Raw genomic sequence first — 26686 nt, 5'->3', positions numbered from 1 at the left:
AACGTGCACGTAAGTTAGCCGTGATTCACAAGCTGCACGATTTAAGTCGAAACGAAAAGCTGCAATTTCAACGTGTTAAAGCATCCAGATTTGTAGCCATGTTAATAACGTTTGTAAGAAACCAAAGCATTTGTAAATCCGTCAAGATTTCAGCGAGATAAGAGTATTTATGTTCGTACAGATCACTCATCTTACATCAGGTTCAACAGAGCCCGACAGAAAGCTTGCCTGTGAAAAGATGGCTGCCTGTGATGACGATGGTGACTCCGCTGTAAGACTTCTAGTCTTTATATCTATGGTCGGAGGCGTCATGACAAACACGTGGTATGAGGAAGTAGCATGAGTAATCAGTACTTGTCAGCACATAGGTTAGGTTAACAGCATTTTGCACCTCACAAGCACAAAATGTGGATTGCTGTGGTCTTAATTTCTTTGGCTTTAGTGGCCATTGTCTTCAAATATTTGTGGGGGACGCCTGGACCGAACCCTTTTGGTATCGATACGCGCGAGCCGTTGAAGCCCATGTTGGACCGTAAACTGAAGAATAAAGTCCTTAAACAAGGTCAGTTACACATAGCATCTTACGGTCTATTTTACTGTCTATGTTTGACAATAGGATAATATGACTGAGCTAGGCTTAACAGTATTGTAAAAATAAATATTTAAGTGTTTATCTAAATTAATTACCTTTTACTAACCCCTTGGTTCTCAATTTAGTGATGCAGAGAAAGACTGACTAAATAAAGAAGCATGCATTTAAGCATACACACACACACACACACACACACACACACACACACACACACACACACACACACACACACACACACACACACACACACACACACACACACATATATATATATATATATATATATATATATATGTATATATATATATATATATATATGTGAAATAAAAAATTATTTGCTTTAGCTTTATATGAAACACCTTAAAATAGTCTCCACATTACTCCACATTTGTTTCCACATCCAGGCTTCCTGGCCAGTAAGGTCCCCCAGGACTTGGATGCAATAGTGGTTGGCAGTGGGATTGGTGGATTGGCAATTGCTGTTCTGTTGGCTAAAATTGGTAAGAAGGTTCTGGTTCTTGAGCAACATGACCGAGCTGGAGGATGCTGTCACACCTTCACAGAGCAAGGCTTCGAGTTTGATGTTGGTAAGAATAAAATGTGTATCTACTGTATCTTGCTTTGACCTAGATATGCTCATTTATGGAGTCTTATTAAACCATTTATCATAACCATAAACTTCACCTTTAAAATAGCACACATTGTTTTCCTTATGGTCTGAATGCCTTTCCCCTCCCTTAGGTATCCACTATATTGGGGAACTGCTGGATCACAAGCCACTTCGCTGTGTGATTGACCAGTTGACCAATGGCCAGCTGCAGTGGGAGCCGATGGATAACCCCTATGATAAAGTGCTCCTGGGTCCACCAGAAAATCGGCGCATATACCCCATCTACAGTGGACTGAAACGCTACATGGACGAACTGAAGAAGCGCTTCCCAGGGGAAGAAAAGGCCATCGATGAATATGTGAGACTTTCCAAGGTGAGAAACAAGGATTGTGTTGTTTAGTAGTTGGTTTAGATTTTAACATACAAGGGGTTGTCTATCAGGTATCAGTGGATATGCTGGTCATATGAAAGCTGTTTTTATTCATATATTTTATTCACTAACACTACTGTTCAAAAGTCTGAGTGGGAAAAAAAAACGTTTTCTCAAAGAAGTCTCATGCTCACAATGGCTGCATTTATTTGTTCAAAAATACTGTAAAAACAGTAGTATTCCTGTGATTTAAAAGCTGAATTTTCAGCATCATCACTTCAGTCTTCAATTTCACTGAAGACACTGAGCTCAAGAAACATTTCTTATTATCAGTACTTCATCTTTTTGTGTAAACAGTAATCATTTTTATTTATTTATTGATGAATATAAAGTTCAAAAGAGCAACATTTATTCGAAATATTTATTTGTTATCATTATAAATGCTTTAATGCGACTTTTGATATATTTAAAGCGTACTTGCTGAATAATTTCTTTCCAAAAGAAAGGAAAATATGTGACACTTTACAATAATAAGTTTCATTTGTTAACATTAGTTTTTAACTTCTTTAGTTAATAAGAACTAAGAATGAAAAATACTTCTACAGCATTTATTAATCTTAGTTAATGTTAAATCTTACTGACCCGGTGACTCCAAACTTTTAGTTGAAGCCTTTCAGTGATCTAAAAATCTATTTTAATGCCCTTAGGAGTTAATAGAAGAAATGTCTTTATGACTCTATATTTCTGTTTGCATAACCTTTCCCCCACAATCCCAGCCACACGCAGGCAATCATCCAAGATTGTCATGCCATCTCTCTAAAGGGGGAACGAGGACACTGCACGTTTGACGCTTTGATGATTGTTAATGTGCTACATTACATGTCATTAGTGATAAGGCTAGACTTGAGCCGCATTTCCACCGAAATTCCCCGGAACAATTTATCCCAGGAACTTTTTTCCCAGGTACATTTTTTCTTCCAGACATGTTGCTGGCTGCATTCCAGTCATGGTCTAAAGTACCATGAAGATTAGTCAGGTGAAGCAGGACTGCGCCCAATTTTCCAGTTTCCAATAAAATGCTGCATGTAGTCAATCAATAAGCATGTTTAATGCCTGAGTCCCTCCCCCTTGAAAGTTCCTGAACTTTGAAAAAGTACTACCTTTCTATTTTTACTCCGAACTTCATTAAAGCCCTGGTCCCTGTGGTCAAAATCCACTGAGTACCCTCAAAGTCCTAGCCCCATAGCTCCTGTTGTGGAAACACGGCTTTAGATATTGATCAGACCTGAAATCTTCTTTTGCAGAACACACATTAAAGAGTTTCATGAAGAAATGGCTTAAAAACAATCTGTAACCCTGATTCTTAATGTTCCTGTCAGAAAGTTGGGAATGGCGTATGGTTCATGGTTCTGCTGAAGCTCCTCCCGCTTCCTCTTGCAAAGTTCCTGGTGTACACAGGCCTGGCCAAACGCCTCTCTACCTTTTTCAGCTATGCGACCCGCAGCCTGACAGATGTGGTGAATGGGCTCACACAGAATAAGGACCTGAGAGCTGTGTTGTGCTACATCTTTGGGACCTACGGTGAGATAGTCTGGTCTGATTGGAAATTAAGAGATCAGCTTGCTGTTGCATGTCTACCCTTTATAATTCTTGTAATTCTAGTTAAAAAGTATTGGATTTTTTTTTTTGTGGTGCTCACAGCTACTGACTGACCTTTGGTTTTTGTGTTTGGCAAACAGGTAAAATGCCCAAAGAAGCAAGCTTTTCCATGCACAGTTTGCTTGTATGCCACTATATGAATGGTGCCTGGTACCCAAAGGGTGGTTCTAGTGAGATCGCCTACCACATGATCCCCATCATTGAGAAGGCAGGAGGTGCTGTGCTTGTTCGAGCAACTGTCAACCGCATACTCCTAAATGATGCTAAAGAGGCTATTGGTAACATGTTCCACTTCTTTTGAGAATATACAGTAGCACTGCTAGTTTAGTACTATACATTTATTTTGTACTATACATTTCCCTAGCTGTAAATTTTACATTTTACAATTGACTGAATTTTAATGAGAAATCAAAGTCATAGTCAAAGTACCTTTATAGTCCCGCAAGGGGAAATTGGATTTGCAGCAAATGTTCCACATAAACACATAAACATACAACAACACTCATCAACAAAGATCAACCAGCAAAGAAGGAATTCACAATAACGCCCAAATTTGCAAGACGTGCATGTTTAAAGGTGGATTTAATGACTGGATTGTTTTGTTGGACTTTCTGCAGGCGTGAGTGTTCTGAAGGGGCAGGAGGAGGTGCATGTACACGCGCCCATAGTGATTTCTGATGCTGGAATCTTTAATACATACCAGCATCTCCTGCCTAAAGATGTGCAGACTCTGCCTGGTGAGAGAGAGCCTAAGTTTATTCAAAGTTAATTAAGACAAAGTTTCTCAGAGAGCTACTGGATGTACTACACATTGTACATTGTTCGTTATTATTATTTAAGCAGTATCTCAGTACCTTTTTTATTTCATATTTTAAACTTTATACATTATATTTTATTTATGTGAAAGATCCATCAATGTTAACGTAAGAGTACAACAACAATAACATTATTATAACATTATTGTAATTATAATTATTAAATCAGTGTATTAATAATTTTTGTATAACATATTTTAAACATGCTTTATTAATGTGAAAGGTCATCAATGTTAGCATTGCAATACAGTGTTGACAAAAACAACAACATTGCTATTAGCAATGCTAACATCCTTACAAATAAATAAAGCATATTTGAAATTAAAACATGCTATGACATCAGTAAAGTTGAAACTTTTTTGTTGTAACATTTGTACAGTGGTCCTTTTAATGTGAGCATACTGTGTGGTCTTTTTGTGATGGCACTGTGCAGCGATCCAGAAACAGTTGAGTATGGTGCAGCATGGAGATGGTGGGCTCAGTATTTTTATTGGTGTGGATGGGACAAAGGAGGAGCTGGGCCTAAAAGCGGACAATTTATTTATCTTCAGTGAGAACAATTTGGATGAGCTGTGAGTGTGAACCTACCTGTACTAAATTGGATGTAATCACAATTTTGTGTATCCTCAACTATTGTCAGCCAGCTCTCATTATGCGCTCATGTCTGCTGTTCTTCCAGGATGGAGGGTTACATGAAGGGGAACAGGGAAGAATCTTCTAAAAATGTCCCTCTGATTTTTGTGGCCTCGCCTTCTGCCAAAGACCCAACCTGGCCAGAAAGAAAACCAGGTAGAGAGAAAAAAAAAGATTAGATAAAATGTTCACATCTGGAATCAAGCTTTTTGTTGATCCAATCACAAGTGGACAAACGTACATACATGTGTAAATGGAATCCAGTGGTTTAGGTCTGCATTTGACCACACGAGCGTGCGGATGTGATGTAAATAAAACAGTTATTACAGGTTATACACTAAAATAACTGACTATATTCCTTGATGCATCATCAAATTCTAAATATGTTTTGCCTACAGGTAAATCCACCTTGACTGTTGTTAGCTTTGCCAACTATGAATGGTTTGATGAGTGGAAAGATGACAAAGTGAAGAACAGAAGCACAGATTATAAGGAGCTGAAGCAGGCGTTCATCAATAACATACTAGAAACAGTGACTGAGGTCTTTCCTAAGATCAAGGACAGGGTATGAACTCTACAAACATGGTTTTGAATCTAAAATGTATATATTTTTTTCATTTTTATTTAATTCTATTATACACCCCTTTGTCTGTCTCTATCTGTAGATTGAATTTGTGGATGCAGGCACTCCAATCACAAACCAGCATTACATTGGTGCTCCTAAAGGGGAGATCTATGGTGTTGATCACGGAATTCCTCGCTTTAGCGTTGAACTAAATGCCCTCATTAGACCACAGACACCTATTAAAAACCTCTTCCTCACAGGTGAGTGCGTCTAATTCTGCCTGTTTGTCTTAATGCAGGGTTTCATAAAACCGCTTAAGGTAGGGACACACTAAACCATCGGCAAATAACTAGCACTGATAAAAGCTGACTGTGTTTTTGCGTGCCTGCATCAGGATAAGAAAAGAATGTAGGACTGCAGGCGACTTTCCAGAACCCATTTGATTTCATCTTTTGTCAATACACTTAATAAAGCCCGAACCTTGTCGTCAGTCCATCTATCATATTGTTGATTCGAGTAGCATACTACTCTTACTGCACACACTGCAACTTTAAGGTTGAAATAAAATGCTGAGTGAGTTCAACCAGTCAGCATGTTCCGCACCCAAGTCACACTCCCGAAAGTTCGACCTCGTTATGAGGGGGACATTTTTACCCCGAACTTCACTGAGATCCCAGTTTCTGCGGTCGAAACACGCAGAGTACTACCTCAAAGTCCCTAGTTCCCGAGGAAAGTTCCTGCAGTGGAAACACAGCTTAAATAGCCAATCAGAGTTCTTTCTCTCACCAACGGACTGATGCTGATTCTACATGTTGAATCGGCAAAAAAACAACAACTCGTCTGACTAGAGCCAACGATGGCTGACCATAGGCTTGGTGTATCCCTAGCTTAATGTAAAATATTTACTTGAAGTACTCTGTGATTTTAAGTTAACTCTGATGTTGATAATAATAATGATGTTGATTAAAAAAACCAAACAATTATTAGTAGTTATGGAAGCTTGTTTCTGCCACAAAATAAAAAGGTTTGTGTTTCTGCCACAATATTTCTATATATATCTCACATATTCTGAGATAAAAAGTAAAATATATCTCACAATTCTGAGATAAAAAGTAAAAATAGTAAGATATAAATTCACAAATCTGATTCTATTTCTCAGAATTGTTAGATAAACATAATTAAAAAAATCGTTTTTTGTTTGTTTATTCTGTGGTGGAAACCAGCTTTCATAAGTAGTCGTATGATTTAATGCTTATTTTTAGAAAGAATGATATTGTACTGTAAACATTTTTTTTGAACTGTTATAATTAAATTATTACACATTTATAATAATCAAATGATTTATTCACTCTGAAATGTGAAGTACATCAGACTATACATTTAAACTACAGGATTTTATTTGATGATCATCACAGTAAATTACATTGCTTAGCTTTTCATCAACTCATGAACCCCCTCCAATTCCCCCACAAACTCCTGTTTGGGGAACCCTGCCTTAATGCATGTCCAAATGTATACTATCCAAAAGTATATTTTGAGACATGGTCCATGCCTTTTTGTATTTGCTGTTTAAAATCAAGAATAGCTAAAGTGCATTTCAATGAAGGTCCTGAGATTTCTGGTTTGTCCCCTTTCTCTTTCAAATTAAACCTTTCGCTACAGGTCAGGATATGATGTTGTGTGGTTTTGCTGGAGCATTGGCAGGAGCGTTGACGTGTGGTTCTGTCATACTAAACCGTAATCTTCATCTGGATGCCATTGGTCTCGCCAAAAAAATCAAGAATCGCAACAACAAGAAGAAAGAATAAGTATCAGGAGCATATCTTCATAATCATTCAGATATAATATGAGGATCTGTGTGATTGTTAACCAAGTGCCTTACTGTTTTAAAACTACTAAAATGTCAAATCTATCTTTAAAGGGAAACCAGTCATATTCAGTTAAATGGTTTTACTGTAACCTGTAAAATAATGCACTTAATTAAGGGCTTTGTAAAAACGGTGTTGCTGTTAAAATTACAGATGGTTAGCACTGTGCAACTTGAGTTTTTGTAACTGAGTATGAACTGAGATATTGGTTGCTCTTAGATTTGATTAATTATCGTGGATCTAGGCTTCTAGGTCTGTGTAAATTGTTTTTATGCAAAGGCGAAGCTGTCTGATGGCATGGGCACATTTAATTGTGTCTTTTGCTGCCTTTTTAAGTTGAAGTGATAATCAAGACTTGTATAAATCTGTCCATAAATGTGCTACTTAATATACAATGAATGTGTGCGCATGGTGAATAAATGTTTATGTGAAAAAACAATTACTGTGTTTTTTGGGCAGTGTGATTTTTGGAGAAATTCAAAATTTTGTTTTTGTGTTTAATAAATGCATTTTTGTCTTAATTTGTTGTCTAATCATCAGTACACTGCAAGAAAAAAATAGATAATCTTAAAAAATCTATTTTTTTTAAACTCAATTATAAATCTACATTTTGTATGTGTCCAAAATCATTTGCATTGTAACATATTGAGTTTTTATTTATAGCCTAGAATATGATTTTTGACATTCGCAGTGAAAGAATATGTATATTTTCACGTGAGAAGTTTTTCTTAAGTAGTTTAGTGAGGTGGGGGAAATTCAGCAGAAATCCACAGCTGTTCATTGGCTGGTGGTACCGATATAAATCTCACACCCCTGCATGTCGCGAGGTTTTATTAAAATCATGGCAAACAACGCATATTGATCCGTGTCAGTGATCCAAAATAGTATTCTCCTGCTCAAGTGTTTGGGTGATATTGACAGAAAAGGTAAGTCAGTAAGGTCAGTTATTATGCTATGCACAGTTCATATGAACAAACAACACAACGTGCACGCTTACCGCGGTATTAATTAAGATAAATTTTAAATAAACACTATATTTTATCACCATATAAGGATACATTCAGATCATGTCCCCCTTATGGCATCTTGGGTCACTCGACACGACCGTGGAAAATCCAATACAGATAACAATTATGTCAAATCTAATTTATTTTAATCTCGATTTGCAATTGCATTTCATTTTACGCACAACTTAATGTAAATGGAATGCATCCTTAACATTTTTTTTCTCTTCAGAATTCAATAATTTCATAAAGATGTATCATATTTATGTAATAATCATTTATTCATTAGTTTATTTAATTTTAAACAGTTAAATAAACAGGCCAAACAATCTGAATCACTTGAACACAAGCGAATTGAAAGCTTTGACAAAGATCTGTCCGACTCTCTTAATGCCTTTTGTTATTGCAGTAATACGGTTTGACAGATTGCTCTGATCCAAACATGGATGACAGTTGTTGGGAGTGCTCCGATTACGAAATCCTGGCAGAAATCGGCCAGGGCTCCTACGGGAAAGTGTATAAAGCCAGAGAGAGGCGCGACAAGCAGCGCCTCATAGCGGTGAAGAGACTGAACATCCCCGAGGAGCCGGAGACTGGCATCCCCCAATTCGTAATACGAGAAGTGGCTCTTCTGAGAAAAATAGAGCACTTCAACCACCCGAACATAATCAAGTGAGTGTGGAAACGGTCGGTCAAATACCAGAGCAGGTTTGGAAAGTATGTGAGTTGTAGTTTGAGCGTTTTGACCCCTCTCTTTAGGTTGCTGAATGTTTCAGCTGGATGGCAGAATCATAAGTTTGACCTGACGTTGGTGTTTGAATATATCGATCAAGATCTGACCACATTTCTCAGCAAAGCACCAGTGAAAGGCCTGGCCAGGGACAAAATCAAGGTTTGAACTTTTTTCCATTGATTTTGCAGTGACATTTCATATTCAATATAATAAATGAGTATTAGAGGAAACCAGGGCTAGTTACAGCAGTCAATATTTTCTTTGTGAAAATCAGTTTTTTTTTTAGACACATAGACAAAAAGAGTTATTGAACACTTCAACCTTTATTGGCCAGGATAAAAAGATACAGTTCAATAAACATATAACATGCTCCAATGTGTATATCGTCACATAAAGATCTTAAAGCCCATTAACACCAAGTACGATAGCTATAAAGAAAAAATAGAATAGCAGAGTCCACACCACAACTATAACAATAATGGTACATTATAGGAATCACTTTCAGAATTATTTTTTACCAGCTAATGAACGATAAAATATTGACAGCCGATCAGAATGCAGTTTTAAAGACCATTTAAAGTGCCAGACGACTAAACTACAGCCCCTGCTTAGAATAAACAGAATGATACTGTGTTTTGGTGTGGACTTTAATATAGTTATTGTCTTCATAGTTATCGTTCTTTGTGTGAATGAGCCTTTAGATTAGGGGTGTCCGAACTCTGTCCTGGAGGGTCACTGTCCTGTAAAGTTTAGAGGACAAAAAAAAAGTGTGTAAAGTGTGCCTCAACACACCTGCCTGGACGTTTGCCTAGTAAGACCTTGATTAGCTGGTTCAAGTGTGTTTAAATAGTAACATGCTGGACACCCCTGCTTTAGAGTGATGTTTTTTCCCCTCTCTCACTTTATGTAGGATTTGATGCATCAGCTGCTCAGCGGACTTGACTTCCTCCATACCAATACTGTCGTTCACCGGGATCTTAAGCCAGACAATGTGCTTGTGAGCAGTCGAGGGGTGGTCAAGATTGCAGACTTTGGTTTAGCCAGGATATATACATACCATATCGCCCTCACCCCCTGTGTATGGACCTCACATTCACATTCACAGTAATATGTGGAGTGGTTCTGGCATGTGATTTGTAATTGTGTGTTTGTACAGGTTGTGACTCTGTGGTACAGGGCTCCGGAGGTCCTGTTGCAGTCGAGTTACATGTCTTCAGTGGATATGTGGAGTGCAGGCTGCATCTTTGCAGAGCTCTTTCTGTTAAGGTGAGAGGTACTACTATTCATGTTTGGGGTCAGTTTTTATGCTTTTATTTAGCAAAGATACATTACATTTATCAAAAGTGACACTAGAAAAGATTTATATTTCAATTAAAATGCTTCTCTTTCGAAATGTTCTATTTAACAAAGAATCTTAAAGGAAAATGTATCTGTCACCACAACAATATTAAGCAGCACATCTGTTTTCAACATTGACAATAATAACAAATACTTGATTTGAGCATCAAATCAGCATATTATTATGATTTCTGAAGGATCATGTGACATTGTAGACTGGAGTAATGATGCTGAAAATTCAGATTTGCCATTTTAAATAGTTTTTACTGTATTTTTGATCAAATAAATTTTGGTGAGCATATAAGGGACCTCTTTCAGAAACATTTAAAAAATTGCATAGACCAGAAACATTTGAACGATAGTGTATTTGTCTAAAATTACAAAAGTAAGCAAAAAAAAAAAAAGCTAAATATTGAACATTTACATGTATTAAAATTACCATGAACTCAATAGGTTGTATTATCCTTATATTTTCTAACTTTACAGTGTTTATATTGTGGTTGTTTTCTAGTCTCTCTACCCAATATTTTAGCACACCTTGTGAACCTGTATTTAATGTAGTCTAGGTTATATATTCTTTTGTCTTATGGAGTCATGCTTATGGTTTTGAGGATGTCAAACAATCTCTAATATCAGGCATAATATCAATATTTAAGCAAGTGACAGATAATTTGCACTAAAATACAACAAGCTTTTTTATTTTTTTTATCTTTCTCAACTTTTCTGCAGGCCATTGTTTTGTGGATTCACAGAGGTCCAGCAGCTGCAAAAGATCTTTGAGTAAGTGAAAATATATTTGCATCTCCCAAATTAATATTAATTGCACTAATTTCACTACACACTTCTGTGATAACTGTATTTTCCCTCTCCCACAGGGTAATTGGATTGCCAGGTAAGGAGGACTGGCCCATAGAAAGCCCAGTCTGCTACACTCCTGCTTGGGTTGAGACAAAGCCAACAACACAACTATTGCCTAGCCTAACCCATGAGGAGAATGACCTGTTGTCTGTAAGCGTTACTCATTGATTCCTATATCGAAAGAGATTCTCGTGACTGGTACTCAAAATACACCTTTAAATAACTGTTATCTTGTCTGAAACTTCTCTCTCCTTGCAGCATTTTTTGGCTTTCAACCCAGCTCGTCGCATTTCTGCCTGCAGAGCTTTGGCTCATCCTTTCCTGGCTACCCGCAACAGTGAAGATGAGTGACAGATGAGTGAAGAGAGTGAGGTCACATAATTAGCATGGCTCCTCCCATCCATTCGGAGCTGCACCAAGAATTATCCTGCCACAAGAGCTATTAAATTGTTTTTTTTTTTTTTTTAAATAATAGAGGAAATTGCACCATTGGATCACGTTTTTTTCTTTTCTTTTTTTCCTCCCCTTTTGCTTATTTTTGTTTCTCTCAAATGAAAACTTCTTGGTGGAAATATAAAATGTTACTAATGCTTTGTACTGATGATGTTTAAAAAGAAACAAATGCCCTTATGAAACATTCAGCCATGTTTTGAAGCTATATTTTTTTAAAATATTTTATATATCACCACCTTGTTCATGTGTTTACAGCGGTGAGGAATGGGAATTTGTCTTTTTTACTTGTGACATCTCTCTAATAATGACATTTTGTGTATGTTGCAGCACAGTTGGTTGTTTAACAGGTAAGTTTGTTGTTTCCAGATTGTTTTGATGTGCTGCTTTACATTTAATTTATTTTTTGTGCGTGGCTACTTTTAAAGTTCTTTTTGAAAGTTAACTTTTTGTTATACCATGTTGTGCTTGTTTGCCTTATTTTTAAAGGCATACAATGTTTTAGGTTCTGAGAAAATTGTTTGAAGTTTTGTGTTTTCTGTTCCTGATGAATTTGAGGTAGACACAAACTAGAGCCAACAGTGCCTGTTTGTTGTTGAATGGGCTGAGATTAATATTTATGCTTGGTTGACATTATGATTTTTCAAATGAATACAAATCAATTAAATATGTAATTGAATGCAAATTTTACCATTTTCTTTATACTGACCCTCCAGTAATAAAACAGCAATTTCAGCATTGTTTGTCACCCTTGTCTTTTATCCGCAGCCAAGAATATCTAATGCAACAGTAAAGAGCCAAGATGACTACAGTTGTGAAACGTGGCCACTGGGAGGCAGTCATGTGATGCCAGTATTTATTTTTATTTTTTATTTTTTACTTTTTACAATAGCACAACCATTGGAACTGGTTTAGTCCAATAGAATGACATCTGCCGTCCCCAAGAAATGTAATGCAGAGGGATAAGCAAGCCCATTAATTATTTACACAGATTGTTTCTAATAAAGAACAAAACAAAAAGAAAAACACTACTTGTTTATGTTTAGTTGGTCCCAAGTTTGTCTATTAGTAAAAGTTAGTTTGTTTTTCTCTGCATTTTACTATTGTTTTAAATTCAAAATTTCAATTGCATGTGACGTAAACACTACGGCGCCCATGATCGAGGGGGCGACCTGCTTCATGTCGAAAACAGGACTATGTGAATCGTCATCACATGCGAGTGTAAACATTTTAATTATTTTTTATGCTATTTATATGTTTATGTGTAATACTTAAAACTATCCAAAAAAGTCGCTTTTTTATGAAATGAGCTGCAGCTCCTTTGCAATGGAATGTTGCCCCCTATATGGGGGTATTTTCTCTCTCTCTCTTTCTCTCTCTCTCTCTCTCTCTCTCTCTCTCTCTCTCTCTCTCTCTCTCTCTCTCTCTCTCTCTCTCTCTCTCTCTCTCTCTCTCTCTCTCTCTCTCTCTCTCTCTCTCTCTCTCTCTCTCTCTCTCTCCCTCCCGCCTCCCTCACACACGCGCACACACCCTAAAAGGCATTTCACACGCTCTCATTGGCCATAAGGGAACTTTGTGTGTGTGTGTGTAGCTGTCAGTGGTGATCCAAACGCACAGCTGATCCATCCACAGACCGAGTAAGTAACGTTACCGTCATTCATTTCTCTATTTCATTTATCATATTAGTTTTAAGAATAACAACAGTCAGATTTTCATATGTGAAAGTAAACGACAAAACGAACTTTTACGTTCACATAAGTTGCTTTGGCAGTTAATGCTAAACATTTCAATGTTTTTCTCGTGTAATAATTATGGCGCTGCATTTTGCTTGCAGTCCAAATAAAGTTTTATTGTGTTGCGAGCTTTACTGTAAAGTGAAAATGTGAAATCTGCTTCACTATTCTGTAACTACAATCTGCAACCGTGCACCCATTTCCAGCAAACGCACTTCACCTCAAAATGAAAATAACTCGCTTCAACAAGTTTCTAGATCTAACGTAACGCCTCTGGAAATTCAAATGACTTTGCCATTTGTTGATATAGCAAAATCATCTCCGTGTGGTACATTATTGTCCAATTGTGGTCTCATGCATTTACTTTAGCTACGTTTTAAAATGCATACAACTAATTATAGCTATTGTGCATATTGCCATAAGGCTTTATTATAACGTTTTATTCCTACATAATGCTATGTACATTTTAATCAGGCATGTTGTTTATTCTTGTGAATAAATGTTACAGAAATCTACAGTAGTAGCATACAGTAGCCTGCATTTAATTCCTTAAATTATAGCATATGCTATTCGGCATTATGCTATAACATTATTAGGGTTATTGCAGTGTTTGTAGTTATTTATAAAATGGATGGCATTCTAATGTGATTATACAATCTTATGAATATGTAATAGGCTACATCATATGTACAGGCTTCAGGTAAAGCAATTACAGTTTATTATTATTCAAGTTGCGTGCATGATAATTCTCAGTGAAGGATAATGATTATAATTGTAAAAAGGCCATTATTCCTTGTTGCCCTGCCATGAGATTATAAGTGAATGTGTGTCTGGGTATGTGAGGGTTATGAATGTGTGACCCTTGGGTTGTGTGATTATAACCAAGGTCAAACGCTATGTCATTTCTGTCATCTGCTGCCATTTACTTGTTTATAAATTATATTTATGCAGACTGTTCCTACATCTTGTTGTTGTACTCTTTACCACTTGTCTTAAGACTATTAACATACCTGTCATGATTCTGTTAAATATAACCTTGACATTGCATTACCTTATCATAGCTCAGGATGTCTTGCAGAAGAAACATTCAATAGTTTTGTCTTTTCTTGAGAATATCGGTTTGACCAATATTTATTATACACCGATCAGGCATAACATTATGACATTAAGGTGAATTGAATAACATTGATTATCTCTTAATCACGGCATCTGTTAGTGGGTGGGATATATTAGGCAGCAAGTGAACATTTTGTCCTCAAAGTTGATGTGTTAGAAGCATGAAAAATGTGCAAATGTAAGGATTTGAGCGAGTTTGACCTGGGTCAAATTGTGATTACTGTATGACTGGGTCAGAGCATCTCCAAATCTGCAGCTCTTGCGGGTTGTTTCTGGTCTGCATTGGTCAGTATCTATTAAAAATGGTTCAAGGAAGTAACAGTGGTAAACTGGCGACAGGTTCATGGGCGGCCAAGGCTCATTGATGCATGTGGTGAGTGAAGGCTGGCCCGTGTGGTCCGATCAAACAGATGAGATACTGTACATTGGGCACTTAAGCATCAGATCAAGATGAATCATGTTTTCTTTTAAATCATGTGGATGGGCGGGTGTGTGAGCGTCACTTGGGGAATGTGTGGCACCAGGAAAAATATGTGAAGATGGCAAGCTTAGCGGAGGCAGTGTGATGCTCTGGGCAATGTTCTGCTGGGAAACCTGGGTCCTTGGTTGCGTTGACATGTATCACCTACCTAAGTATTGTTTCAGACCATATACACCCTTTAATGGAAAGGTACACCCTGGTGGTTGTGGCCTCTTTCAGCAGGATATTGCGTCCTACAAAGCAAAAATGGTTCAGGAATGGTTTGAGGTGCACAACAACTTTGAGGTTTTGACTTGGCCTCCAATTTTTCAGATCTCAATCCAATCTAGCATCTGTGGGATGTGCTGCACAAACAAGTCTGATCCACGGAGGCCCCACCTCGCAGCTTACATGTCTTAAATGATCTGCTGCTAACATCTTGGTGCCAGATACCACAGCACACCTTCAGGGGGCTAGTGGAGTCCATGCCTCGATGGGTCAGGGCTGTTTTGGCATTTTGACGCAATATGGTCGCATTCGATGTAGACTCAGGGGTCATTTTAGAAAAGCATCCATTATAAAACTGATTGTTATTTCTCATAATTACTGTAATTTCTTTCTTACTTTAGAATGTAATGCCTTTTCTGAAATGAGACAACTCTGTTGCTGTGGCTTTGTTTTCTACTTTTTTCAGTTTTGTTTGAAAATGTAAATATTGCCTTCTTGTTTATTGAATTGTTTATCACCATTCATAATGTCTTTGCGTTTTTGCTTCAATAACTTATCAGAAAGTCATCATTGCTAGTTTCTTTCAGATTAGCAACAGAATCTTTGACACATCTTTAAACTTAACATAATTTCTGGAATCTGTCGTATAACCTTCTAAATGGAACATTGCTAATATATGGCAGTTACACACTCTTTCTTGTGTGATATTGCTCTGATGAAGTTAATCACTTATTTTGTGTATAGAGTTTGCATACATGTAATGTTTTGCATAATAGCCATTAGTTCTCAGAAAGATACATAACAGTTTAAAGGTGCAATAGGTTATCTGGGAAATGCTTCCTTTAGCCTGCTAGCACTGAAAGCATACAATCCCTCGCTGCAAAATGCTGACTTTGACAGCTAGATAGCTAAAAAGAATAATAATTTGTAATAACAATATTAAACAAAATCGCCACCATTCTTATTATAATAGATATAAATATTATTTTTATTATAAATAATATTTGTGTAGTCACATTCTTTATTATGTAAAAAAACAGGAATAAAACAATAATTTAAAGCACATCTGAAGATGTGTACCATACTAAAATTTAACCTGTTCCCATTTTTCTTGTCAAAATGAAAAAACTATTTAATTGGTGTATCTCAAATGCATCTTGTATTACTTGTTTTTCCTGGCAAAAGCTTATTAGACTTATTCTAAATGCAGCTGGATTGTTGTGAATCAACCACAAGAAAACACACCTGCCATAAGCTAAGTGTAGTGCAATTAATCCAACGGCTATTATGCAAGATAGTAGCGTGTGCTGAGAATACCTCAGTCATGATTAGTGAATCGTGAAAGTTGCAGTCTGTGTGTGTGTGTGATTGTTTGAGTAGGCTATGTCTGTGCTCAGCACATGTCCATGTCAGATAGAGTTACTGGATTAAGGACTGATGAGTCTAACTGATCCCAAACGTCAACCGGCTACTACAGTGCCTTTCCATCCCATAGCCTCAAACTCCCTCTCACGTGACTCGCTCCACCTCTCTCCGCTTCTGTTGTCACTAGCTTAGACGGCTTGTTTGGTTCTGCTGTGTTAAGTAGAGGACAACAAGATATTTGTACAAGCAAGCACATTTAAATATTTTTTATGATGCTTTACAAAAATCTGAAATAGATGTTTTTTATTTTGTCACATACTCTTTGCTCTCCTGATTTGAGACTCTTATCAGAGGTCATTTCATGGCTAAGCTTGTTAAATCTCTCAGGAAAGTCACTGTCAGAGTGAGAGGACATTGCTACTCAAGATCCTGTGCAGTATTGCATTAAAAGTCTGTTAAGAGGTTTAAACTAGTATCACCTAATATTGAACTGACTTGTATATAATTTATCTGCATTTCTTTATTCCAACTGTCTGAGGAACCCTAAATGATGCAGTTTTGAATTGCAGAAATTATTTGTTTTGAGCTTTGTGACATCACATGTAAATGTATGTGGTAAATGTATCAACCTGTAATTTCCAGTATTGATAGATGACTGTACATCATGTTAATTGTGATTCATCATGTTATGACTGCTGATTTGAGGGCTGTACTTTGGGCTCCTGAAACACCATATATATAAGGCTCATTTAGTGAAGTTGTACCCCTCTCTCTCTCTGCTGGTGGTACTGTTGGATCTTTGCTCTGTTGTTATATTGGGGCTATTGTGTTTCAGTTGTGAGCGGATCTGACAGAATGCTGATGCTTACAGTTCGCTTATTTTAGAGGAGAGGAGCCCCTACACACACACACACACACACACACACACACACACACACACACACACACACACACACACACACACACACACACACACACACACACACACACACACACACACACACACACACACACACACACACACACACACACACACTCACACAGACACACACAGACACAGAGCAAGGTTTTTGTGAACCTGCACTGCCCCTGCCCTATACCCATCACAGGAAACATTCTGCATTTTCAAACAAAACCAGTGGTCCCAACAATGTAGGTGATCTCAGGTTTATATTACATTGTGGGGACATTTGGTCTCCACAATGTAATATAAACAAACGCGCACGCACGCACGCACACACACACACAAACACAAACACTCAAAGCTCCTCTTTGAGCCAGGTTGTATATGGGTGATAAGTTGATGTAATTACTTATGTATGAGTAAAGCTGTGTTTGTGTTGTTATGGCAGCTTGGTGACTAGGTAACCACATCTGTACAGTCATGAATGATAATGTGGGAAGACATGTTCTGACTGGGCCTGTTTGGGTAATTTCATGCATTACATCTGAATGTGACTAACAAGATGATGGCTTACAGTGTGTGTTCAGACCAGATGATTAGCTTCACTTGTTCTTCAGGTTCCTCATGTTATTGTTCAGAAATTACTTTACTATTAAAAGCTATTAAAAGGTCATTGGTCTCTTTAAAATGAAACGTTTTAATATTTCACAATAAACAAGCATTATTCAGTTTAATCATTTTATGCAGTATTGCCCATACAACAGTCTTGCTAATTTAAGCTGGTCTACGCTGTGTATTGTGTGTGTGTGTTTGGCAATTGTTAGTTGTATTACTGTTTTTAACTTGTGATATTTACTTAAATGTGTCGTAGTATGTCGATACTAATAAACCTGCTGAGACTAAATATACCAAAATACACCTGTGATGGTGTTGATGGATCAGCTTGTCTGATGATGGCTTGCCCTAAAAAAACTGCTGAGATGAGCTGCACTTCAAAGGTGTAGAGTTTCAGTGCAAGGAGGAGTTTCCCAAATGCAGAAGCAGAAAACAGGTCATGGAGTACACTTTCACTGATTAATAGCAAAGGTAAATTTTAATTTTGCATGTTTGCAGGTAGGTTTGAGTCTTTAAAAGATAATTAAACAGGGCCTAAATATGGGTGTTGATTGTTGAATTAAGGTATTTTCGTGTCCACCTCTGTATGTTGAGCGGATGAATATGTCTGTGTTAACCAAGAACTCTTTTATTTGCTTATTGACAGTGTCATGTCCTCAGGGAAGTGATCAGGATGTTACACAGACATATTATTAGAGGAACCTGCTGTAGTCTGTGCTTCTGATTGATCAAACATTTCTTCAGTTGGGACTCCACCCTTGTTTTCTAAATTGAGGCGTTGATATCATTTTGATCATACACCAAGGAATTGTTTTGCCTACTTCAAACATCCAAAGTGACAACACTGGAGTTATTGATATGGACAAAATGGAAAATGTAGCCCAGGAGTCCAGAGCTGAGCGGATAGCTCGCTACAAAGCCGAGAGACGGCGAGAGCTGGCTGAACGCTATGGCAGCCAGGAAGAGGAGCTTCCATCTAAGTGGTCGAGAAGAGAGAGAGAAGGACGCGGTGTCCGTGACTCTACCTATGTGGAAAAGTCTGTTTCAGAAGGAATGAATGGAGGGATGGGGAGGAATGGACGAACACCACTTGAAGAGCGGCCTGTTCCTGCAATGATCTCCAATGGATGTAAGGTGAACGACAGTGGAGAGAACACACACCAAAACAGGTGAGCTTTTCTGAGGCTTTAGAGCATGTAAAGATTTGTTATTCCTCTCAAAATTCATTCTAATCACTTTCTTAAAACACATTCCTGGTTTTATTGTGTACATGAAGTGGGCATTGTGTATTTATGAGGGAGTTATGGAAAATCCTTTGCAAATATTCACTTGATCACACTGGACTTCTATCTTTGGATATATTCTAATCCACACAAAATAAAAGTTGTGCTAAATTTCCCTGTACAAAAAACAAGCCTAACTTTCAGATTTATATATTTGAATTGCATATAAACTGTCCATCCATTTGGAATACACAATTTTGACATAAAAAAGCTAATAAAGTTAATGTGATGCATATTTGTCAGTCATGCATAAATTAAACAGGTAAGATTTCTGCACTCAAAAATCATGCTAGTTAATTATTCAATATTTGCATCTTTTTTATTTTATTTCATTTGATTTAAATAATAGTATTTTTAAAACAAATTCAGTCAAACTGCTTAGAATCAGCACAAATTTATTCATTATGAAAATAATTACATTTATTCAGTTAACACCTCTGGTTAAAATATGGCTAGCTGTGGAACAAGCCATATTAAAGGTCACCTATTATGCAAAATCCATTTTGGATATATAGTAAATGTGTGTTGACAATGTGTGAACACAACCACCCTACAATGAAAAAAATGGCCGCTGACTGACAGCCCTGTATTACCATAGTTTTCGCCCACAGTGAGCTGTACACTGTCTGCCATTTTCTCCAAGCTCCAGTAGCTATATAGTTACATTTTTGTCTGTTATATGGGAGTATATACTTATAACGCAAATATATATTCTTAAGGACATCAACAACTAAAATAAAACCCCAAAAAGGTGTACAATATGGAAACTTTAAATTAGTCAACATGTATGAGTTTTAAACAAATTAGAATTTATTGATAAATCTATAACATTATTGTCATTATGTACACATTCAGTTTATTGTGACTATTACAGAAATATTGTTTAATTTATGCATGACTGGCATGCATAACATTCAGTTTATATATATTTTTTTTTTTACAAAGCACTTTAATCCAAATCGATGAAACATTCATATAAAAGGTAAAATATATAAATCTTACATTTAGGCCTGAATATTTTTTTTAGAGTATTCATTTTTTGCAAGCTACTCTTTCATCATTCTCTATATCTACGCCATCCCTCCTGTGCATGCCTCTCAGCTGTCCCTGCCTTGCACACTTTATTTCCTCCAGTTCTTCTCTCTAGTTGAAGTCTTCTGCCTCTCTCCATCACCCTCTCCAGGGAATGTTTGTTGGGCTCGTCTGGTACAGTGGATGGGGAAAACCCTCCAGACTCCCATGGGCCCTCAACCCCTGACACACCCCAGTTAAACACTCATGTATCAGTAGGCCAGCTGAAGAGCGCTCTTCTACAGCAAACCTCAAGCCCAGCTCCGTCTATTAGAGTGTAGGGACACCTGAGTGTGTGTGTTCATTTCATGCTTCATTCTGTATGTATTTCAACAGGCACATATTTTCAGTTATCTGGCCATTGCTAACTCTAACACCACTATTCTGCATAATAATAATATTTCATTAATTACACTACAATACACCATGTAACTTTGGGCCCTTAGTGGTTAAAAAACAAAGCTGCATGCATTTTGCGGTACAACGTTGTTTTGGTTGTGCGTCGACTCTGCGTGACTGCAGATGAATATGGTTATCGCACTGCTTATAAAGCTATAAGGCTTTATACTTTTACAACATTTCAAATCCCTCAGTTCTCACTATCTCCAAAAAGCCAAGTCAATGTTGATTCTTGTTTTATTACGAGATCTGACGTGTTTTCTTTTGTCAGCAGACTCTCCTCTGTTCACCTTTTTTATTGAGTGATTTAGTGTGCTCCATGTCAAACTTTCCCAGTTGTTGTGACGACTAACCTCATTGTGCAATTTCCGGCGAAAACTATCCTGCTTTAAGCTTAGACTGGGTAAACTTAGACTGGGTAAACCCAGCCTGATCTGCTGGCGATTTGATTTCGCCCAGCAACTCAGTCTGGAAATCTGTACATTCATTTCTACTGCTGCTGTTACACTTTTGTGGGAAACAATTGCAGACACCAATCGCAGAATCACTTATCCACTCTTGTGCAGAAAATACAGAGCAGACTCCCCAGAAGGAGCTTGGTCTAGTGATAGCCAGACCAATCCTGCCTAGTTTAAAATATTTATAATATTTATAATAACTATTAAAACACTTATAATAGTCTTAACATATCAGGGAGAGACAGACATAAGTTTTAGAAGAAGGATTGATGATGCACTGACTCAATGTTTAAATTTGGAATAAAACAAGTACATGGTGTACCTTTAAGTATACACCTATTTCTAATTTGCTACAAAAATTTGACAGATTACACAATTACATTAGAACACTTAAATTCGACAGATCACATTATTTCATATTCATAAGAGCCTAATAAAATCAATTTATATAATATATTTACACAACCATTCAAAAGTTTGGGTTCAAAACATTTATGATGTTACAAAATATCAGCAAGGGTGCTTTAATTTGATCAAAAGTGATAGTAAAGAAATGTATAATGTTACAAATTATTATTATTTTTTTTAATAAAATGCTGTTCTTAAAATTTCTATTCATCAAAGAATCCTGAAATGTTTCAGTTTTACAAAAATATTAGACTACACAACTGTTTTCAACACCGATAATATTAAGAATTGATTCCTGAGCAGCAAATCATCATATTAGAATGATTTCTGAAGGATCATGTAACACTGAAGACTGGAGTATTAATGCTTTACCATCACAGGAATATTTACTCAAGGTCTACTACGGCAATATTATAGAAGAGAAAAATAGCTCTTAGCAGCAATTAATAAATGTTGTTCATCCACACATAGGAGTCACACCATTCAAAATTTAATATAAAAGTATTAAAATAATTTTTTTAAAGTAAGTTTCTAGCGTTTTAGCTTCTCATTGTTGGTTGTATTTTTGCCCTTGCATTTTAGATATTTTTAGGGTTCATTTATCTCTAATAAATTGCATTCTGTGCACATTTTGTGGTGCTAACACAATGCTAATGTGTACCTGTAGTTTTGGCACCATGATGACAGTGTGATTGATGCTGTCTAACATTCTACCGTCTTCAGTGTGCAGTGAGAAATAGTCATGACCTTTTCTAATCTTGTCCTTTGACTCAATCCTTCTTTCTCTGTTTCTGTTTCCCTCACAAACACAAATTCCTCCTCTCCACCATCTTTTCTGGTCTGTGTACTCAAACATCAGAGCCACTGATGATGGCATGGTGGCCTTGACTCTTGACCTAGCGGTTCAGCCAGGTGCCGAGGGAAGTCGTCGCCGTACCCGTCGAAACATGCAAGGGGATCCTGCAGGGGGCCGCAAAAACAGTGAACGTTTCCGTACTCAACCCATCACAGCTTGTGAAATTAAGGAGAGTTGTGGGTATGGAGACCTGCAGTGTGCTTATATAGCATTTGCTTAGTACCTAGACACGCTAACTTATTTGGGTGTTATGATTGTCATTAACCTTTTATCATGTGACAAAAAACATTCAAACATGCCATGCATGCACATGCTTTATATGTAGACAATACATACTGTATATGCCGTTCAGAAGTCAGAAATTAATGATTTTATTCAGCAGACACATTCAGTTAAATCAAAAGTGTCAGTAAATAAATTTACACTTACAAAATATTTCTATTTTAAATAAATTCTGATCTTTTGAACTTTACTCATCAAGGAATCCTGAAAAAAAAAGAGCAAAAAACAAGCAAAAAACAAGCACAGTAACATTAATTAGAAGAAATATTGTTATAAGCTCCACGCATGATTACTTTTGTTATTTTGGCTAGCTCAATCAGATAACGGTGGGTGGAGTTAGTGTAAATAGCCTCTGCTAACAACTCAGGCTACTTTAACTTGGTGTAAATATACACACTTTTAGTACTGTATTTTGAGATCAAGAGATCATAATATATAGACATATTTTAAGTAACATTTAATAACATTCTTTCACTCAATATATTTTACAATTAAATATTAAAATGCTAGGTTTAAACATTATTGGATGCAGGAAAATTACACACTGCATAGCAACAAATAAATGCTTTTTAAGGGCTGTGTGTGTTTGTTAAAATTTAGTCTATTGAGAGTAAAATCCTTTTAATCTCATTAATACCTAGAATACATTAACAGATGCCAGATATCACACTCAGCAGCACAGTCTTTTACTTTGAGTCAGGAAATGAGTTCGGCGTGTATCCCATTTGCTTGATAGGATCATCAAACAAGGTGTGCGTAAGAGCTCATAGTTTTAATAGATAGCATTATGTCATGCAAATAACCTGCACAGATGTGTCTGAGTATGTGTCACAATGCCTGTAGTGCAGGAGAGACTTGTTAAAGCAGATCTGGTGTGAAGTCATCTTACTTTTTTTTTATTTGTATGAGAAAGACAGAGTGAGTGGTTGAATGTGGGTTTGATTTTGCGGTCCTTCTACTTTCTGTTACTTTGAGACTTCACATAAATGTCTTCATTTCACAGAACAATGGACGATGAAAATCAGGACTCCTCACAAAGTAAGTGCTTAAGGTACAATTATACTGTATATAACTTTACAGTAAACATTTAGTCATTTGCTGCCCTTTAATTTAAGTTAAAAAAAAGTGGTGCCAAAGTTAAAGCCTGCAAGTGAGAAGCTAATTGCACATTTTCAACCGCTTTGAATTTAATTACTTATGAAACTCTGAAAGCTCATTAAATTGAGTAGAAATTATTGTGGCAAACTACATTGATGAAAACAACTTATGTTGTCATTTTGAAGCATTTTTATGAAATATTTCAGATTTTTTATGAAATTCAGTATTTATACACTATACTGTTCAAAAGTTTGTGGTCTGAAAGATTTTCAGCATCATTATGCCAGTCTTCAGTGTCACATGATCCTTGCTGATTTGCCGCTCAGGACTTTAAAGTAACGCTATGTAAGAAATGTATTTCAAATAATCATAAAATGGTCCTGATATGTCACTAGACATTAAGAAATCATGTTAATTTCAAATACTTATATCACTGTCAACAGTAGTCCGGCCAGGATATTGTCATTTAAAAGTTGTTGTTGCAGCCCTCAACTGATGTTGATGTTGACATGTGATGTTTTGGCCTGAAGCTCCGCCCTCCACCTATCTGCCAATCCCGAAGTCAGTAGTGTTTCTGCATCCGGGTTGCCAGCTCTGCTCTAGTTACCACAGCTGCAGCTAAAAACGTTACTGCTGATCCTGCATACTATCTGGCAACCTCGAGTCAGGGGGAGGGGGAGAGGGGAGAGGGGATAGTGTTTGCAGTACCAGTTTTGGCCGCAATCTTACATAAACTTCCTTTAAAAGAACAACGTATTTTGTAACAGTGTAAAAAGTATTTACTGTCACTATTGATCAATTTAATACATCCTTGCTAAATGAAAGTATTTTATTTAATTAAAAAAAAATAATAATAAAAAATAATAATCTTACTGATCGCAAACCTTTGAATGGTATTGTATATATTATGTTTTAAGGCATATATGGAGGAGTTTTTTTTGTAAATGGATGTTTAACTGCAGTCTGGGCGCTGGGTGGTCTTTCATAAGTTTTGGAACTCTGCCAGTTCAATTGCAATGCAATAACAATAAAAGTGATTATAAAATGTGTTATGAAACAACTCATAAAAGTGAAACTGTGTATAACGGAAATGTGCATTATACCATAGTAAACCGAAACATAAACATACGTATACGTTTTTACTCATGCTCATATTCTGAGTAAGTGGATACTGTCATAAACAGTTTACTTACTGGTGAGAGGATAAATCTTACAGAGGTGTATTAGAGAAAGCTTAAATAGTTATAAATATAAGCCATGCTTTTTAGGACAGTAATAAGTAACACTCACATAATAATGTTGTGTGTTAGGTTTAGGGTTAGGTGATAGAATATACAGTTGTGTACAAAAATCGTTATGTCCACTGTAAGAATAGTCCCCATAAAAGATGAAAACCCAACGTGTGTGTTTTAAATCAGCCGTAAATCTGCCAGTCAGGAGAAGTACACACAGGTGAAGAATACATTTGCCAGACTGTTCGTGCATTTGGCCAAACACAGAGCAATGCGTTTATGAGTGTGTGAGAGAATATGATATGTTTGATAGTCATTTAGGGATCTCACACATAAATTTAACTATTATGATCCAAGGTGAATCAAATGCGTATAGGTTTAGATAGCTATAATTTGTGGACAAATTAACTAGTCCCCAGAACTGAGCTAAATGTGACATTTTTTAGGGACATCCTTTATTTCAAAAGTCATTCTGGTAAAGCAAAATGCCTTCTAGCGGTAGGGTTTGAATTACAGTTAACTATATAAAACATGAATTACAGTTAACTATATCCTACAGTATGATATGTCCTCAATACGCATATGTGTGTGTATGAAACAGTAGTTCACACTGTGCCACAAGTATACAGTCTGTTATGCTGTGTCCGTTTCGATTAGTGTGGCATTTGTGTTGCTCTAAAATGCATGTGAGACTTGGAGATACTTTTCCCCTTGTAATGTTGTGCTTGCTGTTTTTCTTGCAGTGGATGTAAAGACAGATGACAGAGCCAAGATGAGTGTAGCTGCCAAGATGTCTCTGTTTAAAGTAGGTGAAACAAGAGCCCACCGTATCTCTTTAGCAACTGCTGCAGCCTGAATAGAAAAAGGTCATTGCCATGGATGGAAGACACAGACGCACACACCTTGTATATATTTACCCTTTTGGGGACTTCCCAATTTACTGTTTTTAATAGAAACTAGTTATTATTACTGTAGACTATACTACATCGATTTTTACCATCAAACAAACCTTTTTATGTTTTAATATTATGACCTTTTTGTTTTGTAAAGCATTTCTCATCAGAATTTACATGCATAGAAAATTCTCATATAAAAAAAGTTTTTAATCTTCTAGAATTTGTTGAGGATAAAGTAAATATATGAATTATAAAACAACAACAAAAACAATGTGATGCTGAAACATTTGGAAATTAATTTTGAATGCACTGTCATTTATTTCACTAAGTATTTCTCTCTCTCTCTCTCTCTCTCTCTCTCTCTCTCTCTCTCTCTCTCTCTCTCTCTCTCTCTCTCTCTCTCTCTCTCTCTCTCTCTCTCTCTCTCTCTCTCTCTCTCTCTCTCTCTCTCTCTCTCTCTCTCTCTCTCTCTATATATATATATATATATATATATATATATATATATATATCTTCCTGCTCCAGTATGTTTTTTCTCTCTCTGTTCTTATGTTTTGTCTTTGGGTCCTAGGTGGTAATCGGACACCTGGAGTGTTTGGTTACACTATGACTCACTGGGTTTCATTTGTTACTGTGACTTCCTTACCCAGACTGCCAGCACAGGATCTATTTTATTCATCCTCTATCTCTAAACCATTACACCAACATTAAAAATTGCCTTGCAATTGCTTTTTCTCGACAATAGAGAAAATACAGGGATTGTTCTCCCAAGAATAACAATTATGTC

At 36.7% G+C, this 26686-nt stretch overlaps 3 protein-coding genes across 6 annotated transcripts in view; all 3 read left to right on the top strand.

Moving 5' to 3' along the window:
* Positions 1-327: 327 nt before the first annotated feature.
* retsat.2 (retinol saturase, tandem duplicate 2) lies at positions 328-7551 on the top strand. Its single transcript, XM_067418843.1, has 11 exons — positions 328-562; positions 997-1179; positions 1334-1575; positions 2952-3153; positions 3312-3509; positions 3849-3968; positions 4480-4618; positions 4726-4835; positions 5078-5244; positions 5345-5504; positions 6907-7551. The coding sequence occupies exons 1-11, from the start codon at positions 406-408 to the stop codon at positions 7050-7052; spliced, it is 1824 nt and encodes a 607-aa protein (XP_067274944.1). The 5' UTR covers positions 328-405; the 3' UTR covers positions 7053-7551.
* A 348-nt stretch (positions 7552-7899) lies between these two features.
* Positions 7900-12284, top strand: cdk21 (cyclin-dependent kinase 21). The gene is made up of 8 exons (XM_067428968.1): positions 7900-8038; positions 8526-8788; positions 8876-9008; positions 9760-9927; positions 10006-10115; positions 10917-10967; positions 11063-11195; positions 11304-12284. Exons 2-8 carry the CDS (start codon positions 8559-8561, stop codon positions 11394-11396), a joined length of 918 nt encoding a protein of 305 aa, XP_067285069.1. The 5' UTR covers positions 7900-8038; positions 8526-8558; the 3' UTR covers positions 11397-12284.
* Positions 12285-13081: 797 nt separating this feature from the next.
* The window catches only part of svilc (supervillin c), a 38068-nt gene continuing 24463 nt past the window's right edge, over positions 13082-26686 (top strand). Inside the window, exons 1-6 of one of the 4 annotated variants that reach the window (XM_067418837.1) lie at positions 13082-13132; positions 18563-19085; positions 20383-20547; positions 22395-22571; positions 23677-23711; positions 25747-25808. In XM_067418837.1, coding sequence (XP_067274938.1) covers positions 18775-19085; positions 20383-20547; positions 22395-22571; positions 23677-23711; positions 25747-25808 — 750 coding nt within the window. In that variant the 5' untranslated portion in view covers positions 13082-13132; positions 18563-18774. Of the gene's footprint in view, positions 13133-18562; positions 19086-20382; positions 20548-22394; positions 22572-23676; positions 23712-25746; positions 25809-26686 lie in introns of those variants that run through there. The other 3 variants (XM_067418838.1, XM_067418840.1, XM_067418841.1) reach the window with 3 other exon arrangements.

This window comes from Pseudorasbora parva, chromosome 2 (assembly GCF_024679245.1).
Source record: "Pseudorasbora parva isolate DD20220531a chromosome 2, ASM2467924v1, whole genome shotgun sequence".
Taxonomy (NCBI): Eukaryota; Metazoa; Chordata; class Actinopteri; order Cypriniformes; family Gobionidae; genus Pseudorasbora; species Pseudorasbora parva.
This window is presented reverse-complemented; position numbering and strand designations above follow the sequence as displayed.